Genomic DNA, 18,443 nt, shown 5'->3' on the forward strand with positions numbered 1-18,443 from the left:
TCTGTTTCCAGGGAGCCTCCGTGTGGATCTCCCATCACTCACCCAGCACCCTGGGACAGACAGAGGGTGCCACACGCCCCGACTTCTGCCGCCTCCAGGTGCTGGGCTCTGGGCATGACTGGTGCCCCCGAACCTCAGCGTCCTCATCTGCAGAAAGAGAGAATGACCTCTCTGGCATTCGGCGGAGGCCAGGCGTGTTTCCGCAGCCCTCCCTATCACTCAGACAACACCTGGGCACCACCGCCCTTAAGCCGGGTTCCACGCCCGGTGTCTTCTGCTGGGAGCCTGTCCTCCGGGCCCGTGGACGAGAGGCCAGACCCACAGCAGTGACTCCAGTGAGGTCGAGAAAGGAGAATTTAAGAAGCAAAGACGGGAACGCTGGCTTCTAACCGCCAGGGTTGAGAAGCAGCCTCGGTGAACCCAGAAATAAGCGCAGCAGGCCAGGGTGCCAGCTGGAATGTTCTCCCCCGGCTGGGCCACGTCAATGGGACAAGCTTCTAAGGAGGCAGCAGAAGACAGACGCGTGGTCTGGACTGAGGGCACCAGTCTGGTTTGGACTCGGCCCTTCCCGAGTTCTTGCTGTAGGGCGGGCGCTGCGCCTCCCAGAGCCGCCCTGCTGGGTCCCGGGCCCCCCACAAAGCACACGCTGATTCTGGCTCTGCGTCCGGGGGGTGAATACTCAGGGCCACACGGAGCAAAGGCTGCAGACGCCTCCTGCACACGGTTCCAGGGGAGTCCTGTGGCTGGGAAAACCCTGAGGGGCCATGACGGGGAGCTTGGAGCACCCCCGTCCTCTCTGTGGGGAAGAGCCCCCCAGGGCCCCCAGTAGGAGCCCTCTCTCCCCGGTCCAGGTCACCTTTCCTCGGCCAGGAGGGGACTGGGGTGGACCTTGTGTTGCTCTTGTGCTCTGTTCGGGCTCTGAGGTCTTGGCCACTCTGCAAGCTGCGGGCCAAGGAAGGTCAGAAAGGAAACGTGCATTCAGGGAGCGCTTACTGTATACCAGGCCCTGAGAGCATGGACACAGGGCGCAGAGGGCCGAGCTGTTGGGGGAGGAGGACCAAGGAGAGCCCAGAGCAGCCAGGAGGGGACGCAGCACTGGGGACATCCCCTGGGCCTCAGTTTCCCCTCCCTAATATGAGGGCCTCGGCCGCCAAGCTCCTGCAGAGCCCTCCGCTCTGACGGCCTGTGGACATGTCCTCTGAATGTCCCCTGATGTCCCGATCCCCCTCCACCAGTGCCTGTTAGGTGACTGGCAGCCTGACAGCCTTGGTAGACGAAGAAAGGAAAACATATCGCGTCACTTAAAAGACAGACATCACTCCCCTTGAAACTACGGATGGCAAATTCGCCTGTGAGGCTGTGCTAACGCCGCAGCCTTTGCTGCGCAGCTTCAGTATTGGACGCATGGGTCCCGGCGTCTCTGTTGGTGTCTGGAAGGACGGGGCGGGTGGAGATAAAGGGCGCCCCTTCTGTCCTCCTCCCACCCCCAGCCGCCAGCTGTTGCCTCCATTCAGTCACCCCCTGACTGCGCTCAGCAGCTTTTCCTCAGCGCCTTGCGGTGGCTGGGTGGGTAGAAGGGAACCCAGCTCAGCACCTGCCCCTCTGCGCCACCTCCCCTGACCAACATCCCCTCCCATCTCGCTGCCGCCGCCAAGGCCCAGCCCACTGGCTGGCACACCTGCCCCTTTCGCTTGGCCAATGGCATTCATCTTTCGAGGCAAGGGGCAGAGGTCGCTTCCTGCAGGAATCTCTCCTGGATTCCCCTCCTTCATGGATCCGTTAGCTTTCCCTTCTCTGCTTTCACGGTTCCCCGGGATCCCAGGCATCCTCGGCCCTGCCACGATTTCAAGGCATCCTTCTCCCCTGGCTAGACGGAGAGGTCCCTGGGAGCCAGGGCCGTGGTTGCTCAGCTGGCACCCCCTACAGCTTAGCACAAGGCTCGGGAGAGAGCAAGCAGTCAGCAGATGCTGATGGATAAGTGCAGGGGGAGGGGTGGAGTTGATGAAGAGACGAGGGGATGGAAGGATGATGGATGGATGATAAATTAGTGAAGGGTGGATGGATGGATGGATGGATGATAAATTAGTGAAGGGTGGATGGATAATAAATTGAGGAAGGATGGAGGGATGATTTGGATGTTGGTTGGACCTCAAAAAAAAAAAGGCAGGCACGCAAGCCCTCGGCCACTCTGCTTTGCCTCGTCTCTTTGAGAACGATCCCTCTCCCTTGGGATTTTCCAGTGACATCTACACTTGGCTCTGGAAGAGGCGCTCCTGAGGGCACCATGAGAATAAGGGGCCAGAGAGCACGTGCTGCACAGGTTGCCAGGTCAGGGGCCTCTGGGGCTCCAGGAAGAGTCCGGAAGGGCTACCGTGTCCTCAAAGCAGGTCCCTTCATCCTGGAAGGAAGCTCAGGTCCCTGGTTCCCCCACCATCACCATGTGGTCAGAGCAGAAGCCTGTGAAATCTGACACGTCAGAAAATTCTGCTGTCCGAGCCCCTCCCCAGGAGGCTGTCTGGGGTCACCCAGCCCAGCTCCGAGGCCACCGTGACTGTCCTGGAGCTGCTTCCTCTAAGCGACTGACGTTCCTGTCGGAGTCCACTCGGCCAAGCCTCCTCATCTTCAAACTGGAGTCAACTTGGATACCACGTGGGGGTTCTTCCCCCCGCCACCAGCACCCCCAGATTAAGTCCTAGCCCCGCAGAGCGGCGCCTTCGAGGCTGGCGACCACCTGCCAGCCTGGTATAGGGTTAGGTGAACCAGGACCCAGGAGGAGCCTGTTGGCCGCCTAGCGGTCTTGGCGCCCACTTCCCCATCCTCCAAACGGCCCCTCAACGGATGCTTAATGAGCACCTATTCTCTGCTTGCCCAGCCTCGCACCTGGACGGCCCCACGCTGCCCCGGACCGGCCTCTGGCCTCCCCTGTGCCCATGCCCCAGGGGGCTACCTACAAACGCAAACCCAGTCATGTCCTGCCCCAGTGTAAAGCCCATCACGGGCGCCGGGTCCACATGCCGCTCACCTGGCCCACGTGGCCCCCAGCCTGTCCCCAGCCACCACTCCACGCTGCTTGTTCCTGAACCCTGCTCCTCACCCGTGTGTCTCATGAGGCCCCCATGCTCTGCCTGCCCCGGGCTCTACTGGAGCTGCCTGAGGCTGGCTTTCTTTGGGCAAAGTGAGCCCTTTACCATGCAGACTAGGGCCCGCAGTGGTGACAGCAGGAGGGTGGAAGGTGCATCCGCTTGGTGGCTTTGGTGGCATAGACCTAGGGCTCATCCACCACCAGCCCTGGTTCGGGGCCCTGGCTGTGCTCAGACCTCCGTCAGGGGGAGAGTGGCCGGTCCTAAGAGCAACCCTGCCTCTTCTCTTCCGGACCAGGTAACCTGGGCTCCCAGCTGGTGGAATATAAAGAGGAAATGTACATCACATCGGACTGCGGCCACACCTGGCGCCAGGTAAGGTTGCAGGGAGGGGCTCACCGCACCGGGACCCCCAGAGACGTGTCTGTTCTTGCCCCCTCCCTCCCGGAGGGGCTCTGAGACATGCTGCTGTTCCTGCCCCCGCCTGAGCGACTGGACTCCATTCCCTTTAGGAGTTACGTCGCCTTCAGGGAAAAGAGGGCCCAGGCCCAGCTGGCCCCCACCTCCAGCTGTTCTCGCAGCAGCCACTGCTGGAGGATTCACCGTCTGACGCGTCTCCCTGTTACCCTGAGCATCGTCGCAAATGGAATAGCCTCCAGGGATGGGTGGAGGCGCTGTCCCGGCAGGAAGGCTCACGGGGCTCCCTGAGAGCAGGCCAGGCCCGGGGTCCTGCAGGGGCGGCGGCCGGGTGGGCGGCAGAGACTTGGGAGAGAGAGAAATGGGGAAGGGGCAGGTTTGGGGGGCGTGGTGAGTGCGGCTCGGGGTGCCTCGGGCACATCCACGGGGTGATGACCTGAGAAAAGAGAAACAGGAAAATGACACGAAGCAGGAGACAGCAGTTATGCAGGAAACGGCCCCCTGGGCTGGGGGGCCCCATACTGCGTCAGCGCTACCACAACACGCAACTCCGAGTCTCAGACGAGGGGTGGGGGCTGCCGTCCGAAGGGCGTCCCACGGGGCAGGGTGGCTGATGGTCCAACACCTGGGCAGTCCGGCCAGACCCAAGCGCCCCGCCCCAGGAGAGGCTCGGACCCCCTCTGTACTTGCTGTTTATTTCTTTCCAGAAAAAAAAAAAAAAAGCCTCACGTGGTCTGCCAACTTCATGGAGTGGCAATTTCTACCTTAAGCGCTTAAGAAAGTGAGCTAAATTTTCGTCTGTCTCCCCTTCCTGAGAATGGAAGAAGCTCTATTTTCAGGTCGATTTTTGACCTCTGAGTCCCCCACTTCACAGACTCCTCCCAGCTATGGCTCTGGACGAAGACATTAATCCTCAAAATGCAGAGCTCACCTGCACCCTGGTTTAAAGTCCTGACTTTTTTTTTTTTAATAATATGCAAGAAACCAGGAATTTTGAAAAGGGCAAAAGAGATTTATTGTGTTATCATATTTCTGTTTCACTAAAACTAGTGAGATATGTCTAAACTCTCTTAAAGGTCACTGCCTGTCCATTTATTACAGAAACCACCCCCACCCCCGGCCCCAGCTTATTAGATTTAATAGACCTGGTGAAACAGAGAGATGTATTTCGTAGAAACTGACCGTAAGATATTCAGAGTGGCCACTGTTGGCAAGCCGTTTGCCTAGGCTTCGAACTTGGGAACTTGTCAGAATTAAGTGGGAGAAAGTTGGTTCAGGGCTGAGCTGCGGTGATGGGAGGAGGGTACGGGGTGGGGGGCACAGGAGGATGCAGGAGTGCCCGGGTGCCTGACAGATTAGGGGGCACCTATGTGTCAGAGGGGGGAGTTTACTGGGGTGGGGGGCAAGCAGGAGGCAGAGGTCAGGGTGGGACAAAGGCAGGAAGACCTGGAGAGCTCAGGCTGGCTTGTCAAGGAGGCCGTGAGCTGTCTCTACCGCAAAACTCTGGGAATGTAAATCACAAATGACAGCGCATACGCTGTTAAAGGGGCATATTTTAAAAACAGGACTTCCCTGGAATGATCCCAAAATAGCCAGAAAGCATTTAAGGAGCACCCTCTAGAGCTCAGGGTGTCAGGGAAGTGGGAAAGGCAGGGAACGGGGTTGGGGGACCACTGACTGGTCAAGGTGCAGAAGACCAGAGCAATGGATGTGCAGAGACCCTGGGGTTCCCTGTGGGTGTTGTTTTCTTGCTCAGTCGCTAAATCGTGTCTGATTCTTTGAGACCCCATGGATTGCAGCACCCCAGGCTTCCCCGGCCCTCACCGTCTCCCGGAATTTGCTCAAACTCATCCATCAAGTCAGTGATGCCATCCAACCATTTCATCCTCTGTCGTCCCCTTCTCCTCCCACCTTCAATCTTTCCCAGCATCAGGGTCTTTTCCAATGAGTCAGCTCTTCACATCAGGGCCAAAGTATTGGAGCTTCAGCTTCAGCATCAGTCCTTCCAATGAACACCCAAGACTAATCTCCTTTAGGATGGACTGGTTAGATCTCCTTGCAGTCCAAGGGACTCTCAGGAGTCTTCGCCAACACCACAGTTCAAAAGCATCAATTCTTCGGTGCTCAGCTTTCTTTATAGCCCAACTCTCACATCCATACATGACCACTGGAAAAACCATGGCTTTGACTAGATGGACCTTTGTTGGCAAAGTAATGCCTTTGCTTTTTAATATGCTGTCTAGGTTGGTCATAGCTTTCCTTCCAAGGAGCAAGCGTCTTTTAATTTCATCGCTGCATGAGGTTGGAGTTGCCTGATTTCCAAGTCCCCAGCTAATGAGGATGGAATCACCTGTGGGGTGCCCATGGGGAGAATGGGAGGCACCCGTCTTCCCAGTGGGTAGACAGGGCAAATGGCCCCTGCTTGTCCTTGTGGGAGGAAGGTGTGAAGATAGGGAGTCTGACCACATGTGAGGGTTGCGAGCACATCTGGCGTTATGCCCAGCTGGCCACCAGAGGTATTTCCTCCTGTGAGAGCCCTGTCCAGCTCTCTCGACATTCTGTCCCCTAAGGACCTGGTGGGGAGTCACCCACTCACTCACTCCCTCATTCATCCACCCCACACACACTTCCTGAGCCCTGGCACCTCCAGCCGTGAGCTGAGCCGGTACTGGGCCACAGAGAGGACTCAGAGCAGACCGGGCCTTTGAGGAGCTCCCTAGCTGGAGAAAACAATGACAAGTTCATGCAGTAAGTCCTGGGACAGGGGGCCCAGAGATGCCCCACACCCACCCAGCGTGGCATCTGGGAGGGCTTCCTGAAGGAGGTGGCACATGAACTGACTCAGTGTTAAATAGAGGTCTGCTCTTACCAGTGGATGCTTATCCTAAATGCTTTCCTAAATTCTACGATTTCTACCTCATCCTCACGTTGCTGGCCTTTTTGCTGCCTGAGGTTTTCCTATAGGCAGGACCACCTGCAGTGTTTATTTGCATTTTTCTCTCTGGTCAGTGGTCTAGAAATTGCCATCAGCATGCATTCATGCCGTTCATCCTGCACGTACCGAGTCTGGGTGGTTGGGGGAGGGAGGGGATGGCCTGGGGAAACCAGGAGCCCTCTGGGCAGCCCTGCCTCAGGGAGCTGGACTCTGCTGCAGCCCCCCAGCCAGTGTGTGGGCAGTTCTGTCCCCAGGAGGGCAACCCCTGACCCTGAAAGCCCTCCAAGCCCTCCCTGGGTCCTACCCTCAGAGCCCCGCCCACGGTCTCCTGCAGGTGTTCGAGGAAGAGCACCACATCCTCTACCTGGACCACGGCGGCGTGATTGTGGCCATCAAGGACACCTCCATCCCCCTGAAGATCCTCAAGTAAGACCCTGGCGCCCAGCGCTGAGTGCGGCGGGATCTGTCTTCTCCACCTGGGAACCCCTCGGAGCATTCCCTGGGATGGCCCCCCCAACAGGACCCCAGGATGAAGGCACCAGACCCCGCCAAGGGGGTTAGTGCCAGGCTCTGCACAGTGTCCACCCCACACCCACCACCACCCCAACCCATGCTGCTGATAGCTGCTCCCTGCCAGGCCTGGGGAGACAAGGGGTGGGGGATGATGACCCAGCATGGTCGGGTGGGCCAGAGGGAGGCCTGGGGCTGTAAGGATGCCCCTACCCGCCCCTCCTCCTGGGAGAGCAGGGAAGGCTTCCCAGAGGAGGTGACTTTTCAGGATGGACCTGAATTAGATAGGTGGAGGCCAAACAGGGAAGCCAGTTGTGTGTGCCCAGGCCAGAGAGGGTTTGGCATCAGCTTCACACATGTGAAGGGCTGTTGTGGGGACGTGAGGGCAGGTGTGAACTGTGGACTTGGGAGGCAGAGCCCAGGGAGCTGTCCGGACACCAGTATCACTTTAGTCTGAGAAAGATCTTCCTGCATGGCAAGCTGGCAACACTGAAATGCCATGCTGGGAGGCAGTAAGCTCCCACGCGTGACCTGGCAGACCCTGGGCTGGGCTTGGGCACTGGGTAGGGCTGACCTGGATGTTTCCAAGACTTGGATAACTGCAATCCAGGGGGTCTCAGACCACAGCCCCAGGGCTCCTAGACTGTAGTGTCCCTGAGCAGACGTGGATGCTACCTGGTGCTGGCAGGTGGCTTCCGTGACCTCCTATGAGACTGTGAGGGCAGTGGTCCAGTTGCGCTGGGGATACCGGACTGGCCCTGGGGTTGGTCACTGCCCCTGCCTGCTCGCCCGGCCACCTCAGCTCGACAGCTCTGGTCCCTGGGCGTGGGCAGGGCTGGGTCGGACAAGGCAGCTGGCCCTGGACGCAGACTGTGTCCCCAGCTGCCCCTTCTCTTGGCAGGTTCAGTGTGGATGAGGGCCTCACCTGGAGCACGCACAACTTCACCAGCACCTCCGTGTTTGTGGACGGGCTGCTCAGTGAGCCAGGGGACGAGACGCTGGTCATGACGTGAGTGCCCACGGGAGGTGGGCAGGCAGGTCAGAGCCGAGCCCCGGGCGGGCCGTGGCGGAGGGCCACCTGACCCACGGGTGGCCCTGACCGCCCCTGTCCTCCGCACTCTCGCCGCCATCCTCACACCTGCCTCCTTGTCTCTCCCGTCCTCTGCGACCTCTGACCCTCCGCCACTGGGAGGTGGCCACTCTTCCCTAACCAAGGGCATCCGCCATCTGCCCAGGATGTCCTGGCTGGTGAGGGGTGGACTAAGAGTCAAGGGTCAGCCCTGGATCACTGCCCGCCTGGCCCTTTGAGACTGTGATACTGTTGATGGTGAAGATGATGATGGTGGTGAAGGTGACGGATCAGGAAGAGCCGCTGGAGGAGGGCTAGGCCACCCACTCCAGTGTTCTTGGGCTTCCCTGGTGGCTCAGCTGGTAAAGAATCCACCTGCAATGCGGGCAATCTGGGTTCTGTCCCTGGGTTGGGAAGATCCCCAGGAGAAGGGAAAGGTTACCCACTCCGGTATTCTGGCCTGGAGAGTTCCAGGACTGTATAGTCCATGGGGTAACAAAGAGTCGGACACGACTGAGCGACTTTCACTTTCTGACTTTCAGAAGGTGGTTCCGATGGTAAAGAATCTGCTTGTGATGTGGGAGACCCCAGTCCAATCCCTGGGTCAGGAAGAGCCCCTGGAGAAGGGAATGAGTACCTACTCTCAGACACGACTGAGCGATTAACGCTTTCACTTTCACACACACAGTAAAGGCACTGACGTCCTAAAACAGAGTTAGCCAGATGCCAGCTATTTCTCAAAGTGTCAGCTGAACGATTAGGCTTCATAAAAGGCAGGACTTCGGAGACATGGAGGGGATTAGTTAGATCAAGTGAACCAGCCTCTTTTCAGAGACTTCTCTGCTGGGGCCTGGGCACCCCGCCCAGGAGTTTGCACGGTGGTCACGCTCCAGCCAATGCATGTTTGCCAGGCTGGGCATCAGAGCCCCAAAGTCACCAGCTGGGAGACCAATCCCGCTCCCCGGGAGGTGGGCCACGGCCGTGCCATACTGAGGGGTCCCTGGCCTCAGTCTCCTTGTCAGTAAGGTGGGAATATTAACAGCATGCCCCCTGGGGTGATGAGGAGGAGTGGATGGGGGGGTGGGTGTCTGGCTGGGGCAGAGGACATGCCAGCAGTTACCGCTGCAGTCACCTCCATCGTAACACGGCTTCCAGAACAGCGGGAGACAGGCTCAGGCTGTGGAGGGCCTGGAGGGGGTGAGTGAGTGAAATTTGCTCAGTCCTGTCCGACTCTTTGCGACCCCATGGAGTGTACAGTCCCTGGAATTCTCCAGGCAGGAATACTGGAGTGAAGATGTCCCTTAAGGACGTCCCTTCAATGAGCTAAGACTCTCATGCCCCATTTAAGTAACAACCCAGCTGGCTCTGCCTGGGAGAAGGGGTCGCTGTGGCAGAGACAGTCCCCATGTGATGAGACTCCCAGGGAGGGGACTGTCCCTGGCAGGACGGGAGTTGGGACAGCGGACCAGCAGGACACCTTCACGACCACCGTCACCACCACCATCCGGGCCCTCCACAACCTCTCTGTTGGGAGCCCCTCTGAGAGCTGCTGGACCAGGCAGAGGAGAAGCGGGCCATGTGGTCCATGCTGGGCCACGTCTACCAGCAGCAGGAGAGGCCCAGGCTGGGGTGATGGGGGTTCTGGCTCATGCCTCGGGCAGCAGAAAAGCAGGATGGATTATGCAGTTGAACATAATTGGGTGAGAGGCTAGGGCTGGAAGGAGGACTGCAGGGTGTCTACAGACACCAGGGCTGCCCGTGGGCAAGCAGGAAGGAGGGCAGGAGCCAGTGGAGAGCGATCGGGCCTCTCAGAGCCCTGGATTGGGAGGTGGACCACAGAGCAGGGAGCCAGGCCAAGGCAGAGGGAGGCTGCAAGGACCAGAAGAGGCCCCTGTAGAGGCTCAGGATCTCGTCTATGAAGTAAAGATCACAGTATCTGCTTCTGGGGACTGTTCGGGGCAGTGGAGGTAACGTGTGTGCATGTGAGAACCTCTGAGCATGTGTGTCGGGGGATGTATGTGTGAGTATGGGTGTGCATGTGTGTCTACAAACCTACAACCAAGCGTCCTGCACAAACCGTCGCTAATCCACCGTGGGTCCCAGAAGGCCAGTGTCATTGTCCCCATTTTAAAGCCAAGGAAACCGAGGTACAGAGAGGAATGGACGTGCCAAAGGTCACAGACAAGTAAACAGGTGTCAACCCAGTTTGTCTGGCTCCGAGGTGTGCTTTGGAGCCAGAACTCCCCTTCCAGCATCAGCCTCAGGCATGCAGAGCCAGCCATCATGTCCCCAGAAAACACTCCAAAACCCTTCTCAACTACTCTCCTAGACTGGGGGTTGTGCCCTTTAGACCACGACTGACTTCCCCAAGTATCCAGCTCCTGTGAGCCTGGAATGGGGGCCAAGGCCGGAGCGAGTACGTCTCCTCCATCCAGCTGCTCAGCCTCTGCTGATATGACCGGGGTCCCATAGGGTGAACTGGAGAAGGACCGGAGAAGCGCAGGCTGGGCTCCTGGAGCCCGACTGTGAGGTGCTGGGAGGAAACCCCTTAAGCAGCAGCCTTCTCGGAGAGCGAGGGGTCTGGGCGTCGTCTGACAGGCACTCGACACATGACAGCTGCGGGCGAGGAAGCGGCACAGACGCGCTGTGCGGCCCTCCGTGCCTCGATCTTCCTTTCTGTACAGTGGGCTGCGGTGAGGGTTTAGACCAAACCGCAGACGGACATAGCGCTCCCAGCCCAGTCTGAGCTGGGGGATGGCTCCCTGCCTCTCCAGGGATTGTCCAGCCTGCTTGGGGGGAAAGTTCTGTGGCCCAGCTATGCAGAGAGAGCTGGGTTTCTGCAGCATGAGCCCCCCTGGTATGGACAGGCCGACAGAGGCGGGGACGCAGGCGGGGAGAAGCCAGACAGCACAGAACGCAGACACCTGACACGAGTCATCCTGCAAAACAGTTCTGCCAGGACCAGCCTGGCCACTGAGGGAGGGCCGGGCTCCTGACCCCACTGTGCCCGCTTCCCCATCCGTGGGGGGCCACCTGGGACGGCCCACAGCAGCGCCATCCACGAGGTAGACAACGGGCGATGGCAGTGGGAACACGACGCTGATGCCCAAAGGCCTGCAGCCTGCTCGGCCCAGCGCAGGGTCCGTCCGGGGGCTGCCCAGCGGGGGCAGGGGAGAGACCGCTGGACCCACCGGGCAGGTGTGGGCGGAGGCCCGTGGGGCTGCTGGGTGCCGGGGGCGGCCGGACTAAGGCGGTGTCCACCCCCTCCTGCCCTCCACAGCGTCTTCGGCCACATCAGCTTCCGCTCGGACTGGGAGCTGGTCAAGGTTGACTTCCGGCCCTGGTTCTCCAGGCGGTGCGGTGAGGATGACTACAGCTCCTGGGACCTCGCCAACCTGCAGGTGCGCCCGGCCCCGCGCAGGGACCCCGCCTCCCGCAAGCCCCGTCCCACCGGGCTGCCGACCGGCCCCGGACGTGGGTCCTCCTGCCGGGCTTGCTGGCCCTTCTGGGCGGCCTGGGCCAGGACCCGCGGGTACTCCCAGGGGCATAGGGGCCCAGGCCCGACCCAGCCCCAAGCCAGCTGTGCTCAGGGTCCCAGATCTGTGGGATGGAGCGAAGGTAACAGGGCGCAGGCGTCATACACTGGGTAACACCAGTGGTCTGGGACAGCCCCCACGCTGTAATCTCAGACACACAAAACTTACAGCAAAATGAGGGCTATTCACACGGAAGAGAATACGTGAGGACCAGAAATGATCTTCTGCTGCAGTTCGGGTTGGGTGCTCAGGATTTCAGAGTGGAGGGGCCCAGAATTGCTGGGGTTGGAGGTGTCCACAGCTGTACCTGCCATGGCGCCTATTCACACCGGTGTGTCCTGTTCAGATTGTTGGCTGAGCACCTGCTGTGTGTCTCCTAAGGCCTGGAGGCCGTGGCTCGTCCCAGCCTCACAGGGCCCACCTGAAACCTCGGGCCAGAGGGTTGCATGGGGCCTCTCTTCCGGGGCCTGAGACCCTCTCAGGGCCCAGCAGGGCCAGGTACACAGCACTAAGCAAGTACTGGGGGGTGGACAGGGGCCGGGCTGCCCCAGGTCGGCCTCAGGCACACACAGCCCTGCCCCTGGGCCCCGGTTTCCTGCGCTGAAGGCCTCCCGGGCCGGGGGGATAAGGAACGGGCCAGACCGGCAGTGGGGGCCGCAGCGGGGTGGGCCCTCACCCCGTGTCCCCCCGCAGGGTGACCGCTGTGTCATGGGCCAGCAGAGGAGCTTCCGCAGGAGGAAGCCAGCGTCCTGGTGCGTCACGGGCCGCAGCTTCACAGCAGCACTCACGGCCCGCGTGTGCCCGTGCCGGGCCTCGGACTTCCTCTGGTGAGGGTCCCGCTCCGCCCTGGCCCTGGGGGTGGGTGGAGGGCCGGGGGGGGTGCTGCCTGAGAGACCCCGTGGCCGCTGCCCCCATGGGCGACCTGACAGCCACGCTCCAGCACGGCCGCCTTATTCCGGGCCTGACCCAGCCACCCGGTCCGGCCCACGTTCAAGAATCCATGGGCGTCCTTTCCAAGCCGGCAGGAGTGGCCTGCTCCCAGGTGGGCGGGGACACAGAGGAAGACTGAGGGCAGTCTGGGGACCAGCCAGCACCCCTCCACTGTCCAGAGACCTGCCTGGAAGCCCCCTGACCACCCACCGCCCCACTCAAGGACTCCTGTGCTTGCCCACCGCCCACAGGAGAATGTCCGAGTTCTGGAAGCTGGCTCCCTCCCCAGCCATCCTTGCCCTTCCTCGTCCTGCCATCCCCACCTGCGTCTCCGGCTCCAGCGCTGAAGGGGCTGGCCCCCACCTGCAGTGCTGTTCCCCCCTGCCCCTGGTTCTCTCTTGATCTTCCATTGAGAGTCAGCCTACCTCCTCCAGGCAGCCCTCCAGGATGCCCAGGCTGGGTTCAGTGCTCCACTGTAATTTCCCAGAATCCCCTTTGCATCCCTTCTCACCCAGAATGTAACCGTCGGCTTTCAGTCCTTCTCTCCTCTGGGATGGGGCCTATGGATCTGCCTCTGTGTGTCCTTGGTGTGGGGCACCTACCCTGGGCTGGCTCACATCCCTGCCAATGCTGGTCTCCTGACCACCATGTCTTCCTCCTCCCAGTGACTATGGATTTGAGCGCGCCCCCTCCTCAGAGTCTGATGCCAACAAATGCTTTGCCAACTTCTGGTTTAACCCCCTGTCGCCCCCTGACGACTGTGTCCTGGGCCAGACCTACACCAGCAGTCTCGGGTGAGTCGCACGGAGCAGAACCATGGTGACCTCTGCCTTTGCCGCCTGGTGCCCACGGCTCCTTGCGTGGAGTCAGGGAGAGAGAAACCAGGGCTGATAGTCCTTTGCACTGGGGCTCCTGCAAGTCACCCAGACTCTGACCCCCACCAGGGCTCTCCATTCAGAGCCCAGATGGGTCAGCGTCAGGGAGAAGAGACCCCCTGAGCTGGGTTCGAACAGAGAGCAAGGAGGTCCCCGGCCTTGGTTCTCATACCTGCTGTACCCAGAGAAGGAACCTGCCTCCCTGGCCCTCCTGAGTCCCTACAGTGCCAAAGTCCCTCCCCATCTGCCCACCCTGAGTGAACCAGAGATATTCACACCCCCTTTAGGTCTCAGCTTGAATGGCGCCTCCTTCAGGAAGCCTTCCCTGACTCACCCTGGGCCCTGAGCTTACTCTGTGGGAATGGAACATCCCCAGTTATTGTCACACTCACCCAGTTGTCCCCTGGACCAGACTAAACTTTCCGACACATGGTTTGTCCCTCGGTGTGTGGTGTGATGGACACACACTGTGTGTGAGGGGCAGGGAAGTGCTTTGCAGGTGTGACCTCCTTCCCCCTGCAGAGGCTGAGCATGCTGCATCTCAGGGATCAAACTATAACAGCGTTCTGTGCGTAACAGCTGGGAGCCCGCCACTCCACAGGCCCTAAGCAAGCTTCATCTAAAGGTCTCTGTGTCCCTGTGGAGCAGTCCTGAGAGGGAGTGAGCTGCCCATGGACTTGTTAGACAGGCCTGGGAACAGGGCAGGGCAGAGCCTGAAGAAGCAAGAAGCAGGGCCGGAGGCTGCAGACTTGGACCTCAGCAGCGTAAACCCCGTCATCTGTCCCGCTAGTGTTCCTCATCCACCCATCCATCCATCATCCATCCATCCAGCCACCCATCTGTCCATCATCCACCTATCCATCCATCCATCCAACCATCCAGTCATCTATCTGTGTATTCCCCATCCATCCATCCTTCATCCAGCCATCATCCATCATCCATCCACCCATCTGTCTGTCCATCATCCATCCATCCATCCAACCATCCAGTCATCTGTCTGTGTATTCCCCATCCATCCATCCTTCATCCAGCCATCATCCATCATCCATCCACCCACCCATCCATCATCCATACATCCTTCATTGAGCCATCATCCCTCTATCCATCCAGTCATCTGTGTATTCCCCATCCATCCATCATCCATCCATCCACCATCCATCCATCATCCATCCACCCATCTGTCTGTCCATCATCCATCCATCCATCCAACCATCCAGTCATCTGTCTGTGTAGTCCCCATCCATCCATCCTTCATCCAGCCATCATCCATCATCCATCCACCCATCCATCATCCATACATCCTTCATCGAGCCATCATCCCTCTATCCATCCAATCATCTGTGTATTCCCCATCCACCCATCATCCATCCATCCACCATCCATCCATCATCCATCATCCCTCTATCCATCCAATCATCCAGTCATTTGTGTATTCCCCATCCATCCATCCATCATCCACACATCCTTCATCGAGCCATCATCCCTCTATCCATCCAATCATCTGTGTATTCCCCACCCATCCATCCATCCTCCATCCATCATCCACCCACCCATCTGTCTGTCCATCATCCATCTATCATCCAATCATCCAGTCATCTATCTGTGTATTTCCCATCCATCCATCCATCCACCATCCATCCATCATCCACCCACCCATCTGTCTGTCCATCATCCATCTATCATCCAATCATCCAGTCATCTATCTGTGTATTTCCCATCCATCCATCCATCCACCATCCATCCATCCTCCATCCATCATCCACCCACCCATCTATCTGTCCATCATCCATCTATCCATCTATCCATCCAACCATCCAGTCATCTATCTATGTGTTCCCCATCCATCCATCATCCATCCATCATCCATCCATCCATCATCCATCCATCCACCATCCATCCACCCATCCATCCATCATCCATCCATCATCCATCCATCCACCCATCCATCCATCATCCATCCATCATCCATCCATCCACTATCCATCCATCATCCACCCACCCATCTATCTATCATCCATCTATCCATCCAACCATCCAGTCATCTCTCTGTGTATTGCCCATCCATCCATCATCCATCCATCCACCCATCCATCCATCATCCGTCTATCCAACCATCCAGTCATCTATCTGTGTGTTCCCCATCCATCCATCCACCATCCATCCACCCATCCATCCATCATCCGTCTATCCGATCATCCAGTCATCTCTCTGTGTATTCCCCATCCATCCATCACCCATCCATCCACCATCCCTCTATCCATCCAGTCATCCATCTCTTTATTCTTCCACTCACTCGCCCACCATCCATTCATCCTCCCATCCCTCCAACAATTCACCCATCATCCATCTATCATCCATCCCTCCCTCCATCAGGGAGCCACAGCAGCTGCTCCAGGGCTTGGCAAGCAGGAACTCTTGTCTGAAATGTCAGAGTCAGGACCCATTATCAAGGGCAAAGGGTTTCATTTCACACCATCTGCACACTCTGGATGCCAAGGGGCTGTGGATGGGTAGCTCTTAGGGAGGGTATTTTCTTCCCAACTAACCACATGCATCTTTGCATGATAACAATTCAGCCGATGCCACCCTAGCAGAGTTTTCCTAATGTCTCCTAAAAGTTTGTTGCTATTGTTTAGTCGCTGAGTCGTGTCTTACTTTTTGCAACACCATGGACTGTAGCCTGCCAGGCTCCTCTGTCCATGGGATTCTTCAGGCAAGAATACTGGAGTGGGTTGCCATTTCCTCCTCCAGGGGATCTTCCTGATCCAGGGATTGAACCCATGTCTTCTGCACTGGCAGGTAGATTCTTTACCACTGAGCTACTAGTTCAGTTCAGTTCAATCGCTCAGTCGTGTCCAACTCTCTGCGACCCCATGAATCACAGCACGCCAGGCCTCCCTGTCCATCACCAACTCCCGGAGTTCACTCAAACTCATGTCGACAGAGTAGGTGATGCCATCCAGCCATCTCATTCTCGGTTGTCCCCTTCTCCTCCCACCCCCAAACTTTCCCAGCATCAGAGTCTTTTCCAGTGAGTCAACTCGTTGCATGAGGTGGCCAAAGTATTGCAGTTTCAGCTTAGCATCAGTCCTTCCAATGAACACCCAGGATTGATCTGAGCTACTAGGGAGGCCCTAAAAGTTGACTAGAGTGCATTGGGCTCTGCCAGCCAGCCCCTCCCCATCCTCATCTCACACCTGCCCCCACCGCCACCACAGGGCCTTTGCACACACTGTTTCCACTGCCCAGGACACTCTTCGCTTTCCTGCTCACCTTCTGCTCTCAGCTGAAAGCCCCTTTCTTGGGGAGCAGACCCCCAGGTGCAGCCCCTTCCCCACACTGGCAGGGTCGTGATGTTGCCTTGATGTGGGGGGTGGTTTGGTGAGGGCTGACTTCCCACTGGACAGTCCTCTCTGCAAAGGGCAGGAGTTGCAAGGGATGACCTCAGCCCTCGCACCTGGCACATAGCAGATGCTCAGTCAATTTGCGCTGCATGAATGAGCTGGTGAATCAGCTGTTGTCTGGCTCCAGTCCCTCGGTGTAAGATCAAAAGGCCTCCCGTGGGACTGTGCTTGCCCACAGCCACACGGCGCGTCAGCAGGAAGTGCCAGCCCCTCCGGGGCACTCTGGCTTCCCGGGACCACGTTTCCCAGCAAAGTGGCAGCATCCATTCTGGTTCCTTTAATCGTCTCCCCAGCCACAATAGCTCTCAGCATCGTGAGAACAGCTCGGACCAGTGAGGGACGCGGTCCTGCAATGAGAGCTCATTCCCTTCTCTGAGCCTCGGTTTCCCCATCTCCAAAGTGGGGCAGAAAGAGCAAACAGACGGGGTCAGGAAGAGGGAGGGGGTTGAACCGTGGGGGTCACAAGCCAAGAGCCCCGCACAGCGGCCGAAGCCTCCGGCCGCGCTGCAGGCCCGGCCCGGCGGACGCTGACCCGCCTTCTGGCCGCAGGTACCGGAAGCTGGTGTCCAACGTGTGCGAGGGCGGCGTGGACCCGCGGCAGAGGCCGGTGCGGCTGCAGTGCCCGCTCCTGCCTCCGCGGGGCCTGCAGGTCAGCATCCGCGGCGAGGCGGTGGCTGTGCGGCCCGGGGAGGACGTCCTGTTCGTGGTGCGGCAGGAGCAGGTGAGGGGCCGCTTCGGCCGGGCGCCGGGGCGGTGGGCGGCGTCCTCTCCCCCTCGGAGTCCTGGAGCGCGGAGTCGTCTGGACCAGCGTTTTCCGAACTGCGGGCGGTAACAGTGCTCCGGAGACCCCTGGCCAGGTCCAAACCAGCACTGAAGCAATGAAATGGAAAACTCGGGAGAGAGTGGAGGGCAGGGGCAATGGAGCAGCTAGCCGCCAGCTCAGGTCCAGGGAGAGGCGGCTTCAAGCACATCTGCCTGAGTGTTGACCGCATGGTGATGTCAGATTCATTCATTCCTGTGGGTGGCAATAGAATGTTTTAAACCTCTCATTATACTGATCTAGCTAATTTGGAATCTTAAGAAAAACAGGCAGTTTAAAAAAAAATTATTACTTTATAATCTCATAGCCAACACAAATTCTGTAATAGGTGACAGGCAGATAAATCAGTTCAGTTCAGTTGCTCAGTTATGTCCAGCTCTTTGAGACCTCATGGACTACAGCACGCCAGGCCTCCCTGTCCATCACCAACTCCCGGAGTCTACCCAAACCCATGTCCATCGAGTCAGTGATGCCATCCAACCGTCTCATCCTCGGTCACCCCCTTCTCTCACCTTCCATCTTTCCCAGCTTCAGGGTCTTTTCAAATGAGTCAGTTCTTTGCATCAGGTGGTCAGAGTATTGGAGCTTCAGCGTCAGCATGAGTCCTTCCAATGACTATTCAGGACTGATTTCCTTTAGGATGGACTGGTTGGATCTTCTTGCAGTCCAAGGGACTCTCAAGAGTCCTTTCCAACACCACAGTTGTAAAGCATCAATTCTTCAGCTTTCTTTATGGTCCAACTCTCACATCCATACGTGACTATTGGAAAAACCATAGCTTTGACTAGACAAACCTTTGTCGGCAAAGTAATATCTCTGCTTTTTTAAAATTTTATTTATTTTAATTTATTTTATTGGAGGCAAATT

The 18,443-nt window shown here is 58.2% G+C and overlaps 1 protein-coding gene across 2 annotated transcripts in view; it reads left to right on the top strand.

Annotated features, from left to right (window-relative positions):
• Positions 1–18,443, top strand: part of SORCS2 (sortilin related VPS10 domain containing receptor 2) — a 503,745-nt gene that overhangs the window by 456,534 nt on the left and 28,768 nt on the right. For both annotated transcript variants that reach the window (XM_055435186.2, XM_055435187.2), the window contains 7 exons: positions 3,379–3,455; positions 6,767–6,858; positions 7,844–7,951; positions 11,292–11,412; positions 12,241–12,374; positions 13,143–13,271; positions 17,306–17,477. In XM_055435186.2, the coding sequence (XP_055291161.2) occupies positions 3,379–3,455; positions 6,767–6,858; positions 7,844–7,951; positions 11,292–11,412; positions 12,241–12,374; positions 13,143–13,271; positions 17,306–17,477 (833 nt within the window). The remainder of the gene's footprint in view (positions 1–3,378; positions 3,456–6,766; positions 6,859–7,843; positions 7,952–11,291; positions 11,413–12,240; positions 12,375–13,142; positions 13,272–17,305; positions 17,478–18,443) is intronic.

This window comes from Moschus berezovskii, chromosome 5 (assembly GCF_049115385.1).
Source record: "Moschus berezovskii isolate FMDL1 chromosome 5, NW_MosBer_1.0, whole genome shotgun sequence".
In the NCBI taxonomy this organism is placed as follows: Eukaryota; Metazoa; Chordata; class Mammalia; order Artiodactyla; family Moschidae; genus Moschus; species Moschus berezovskii.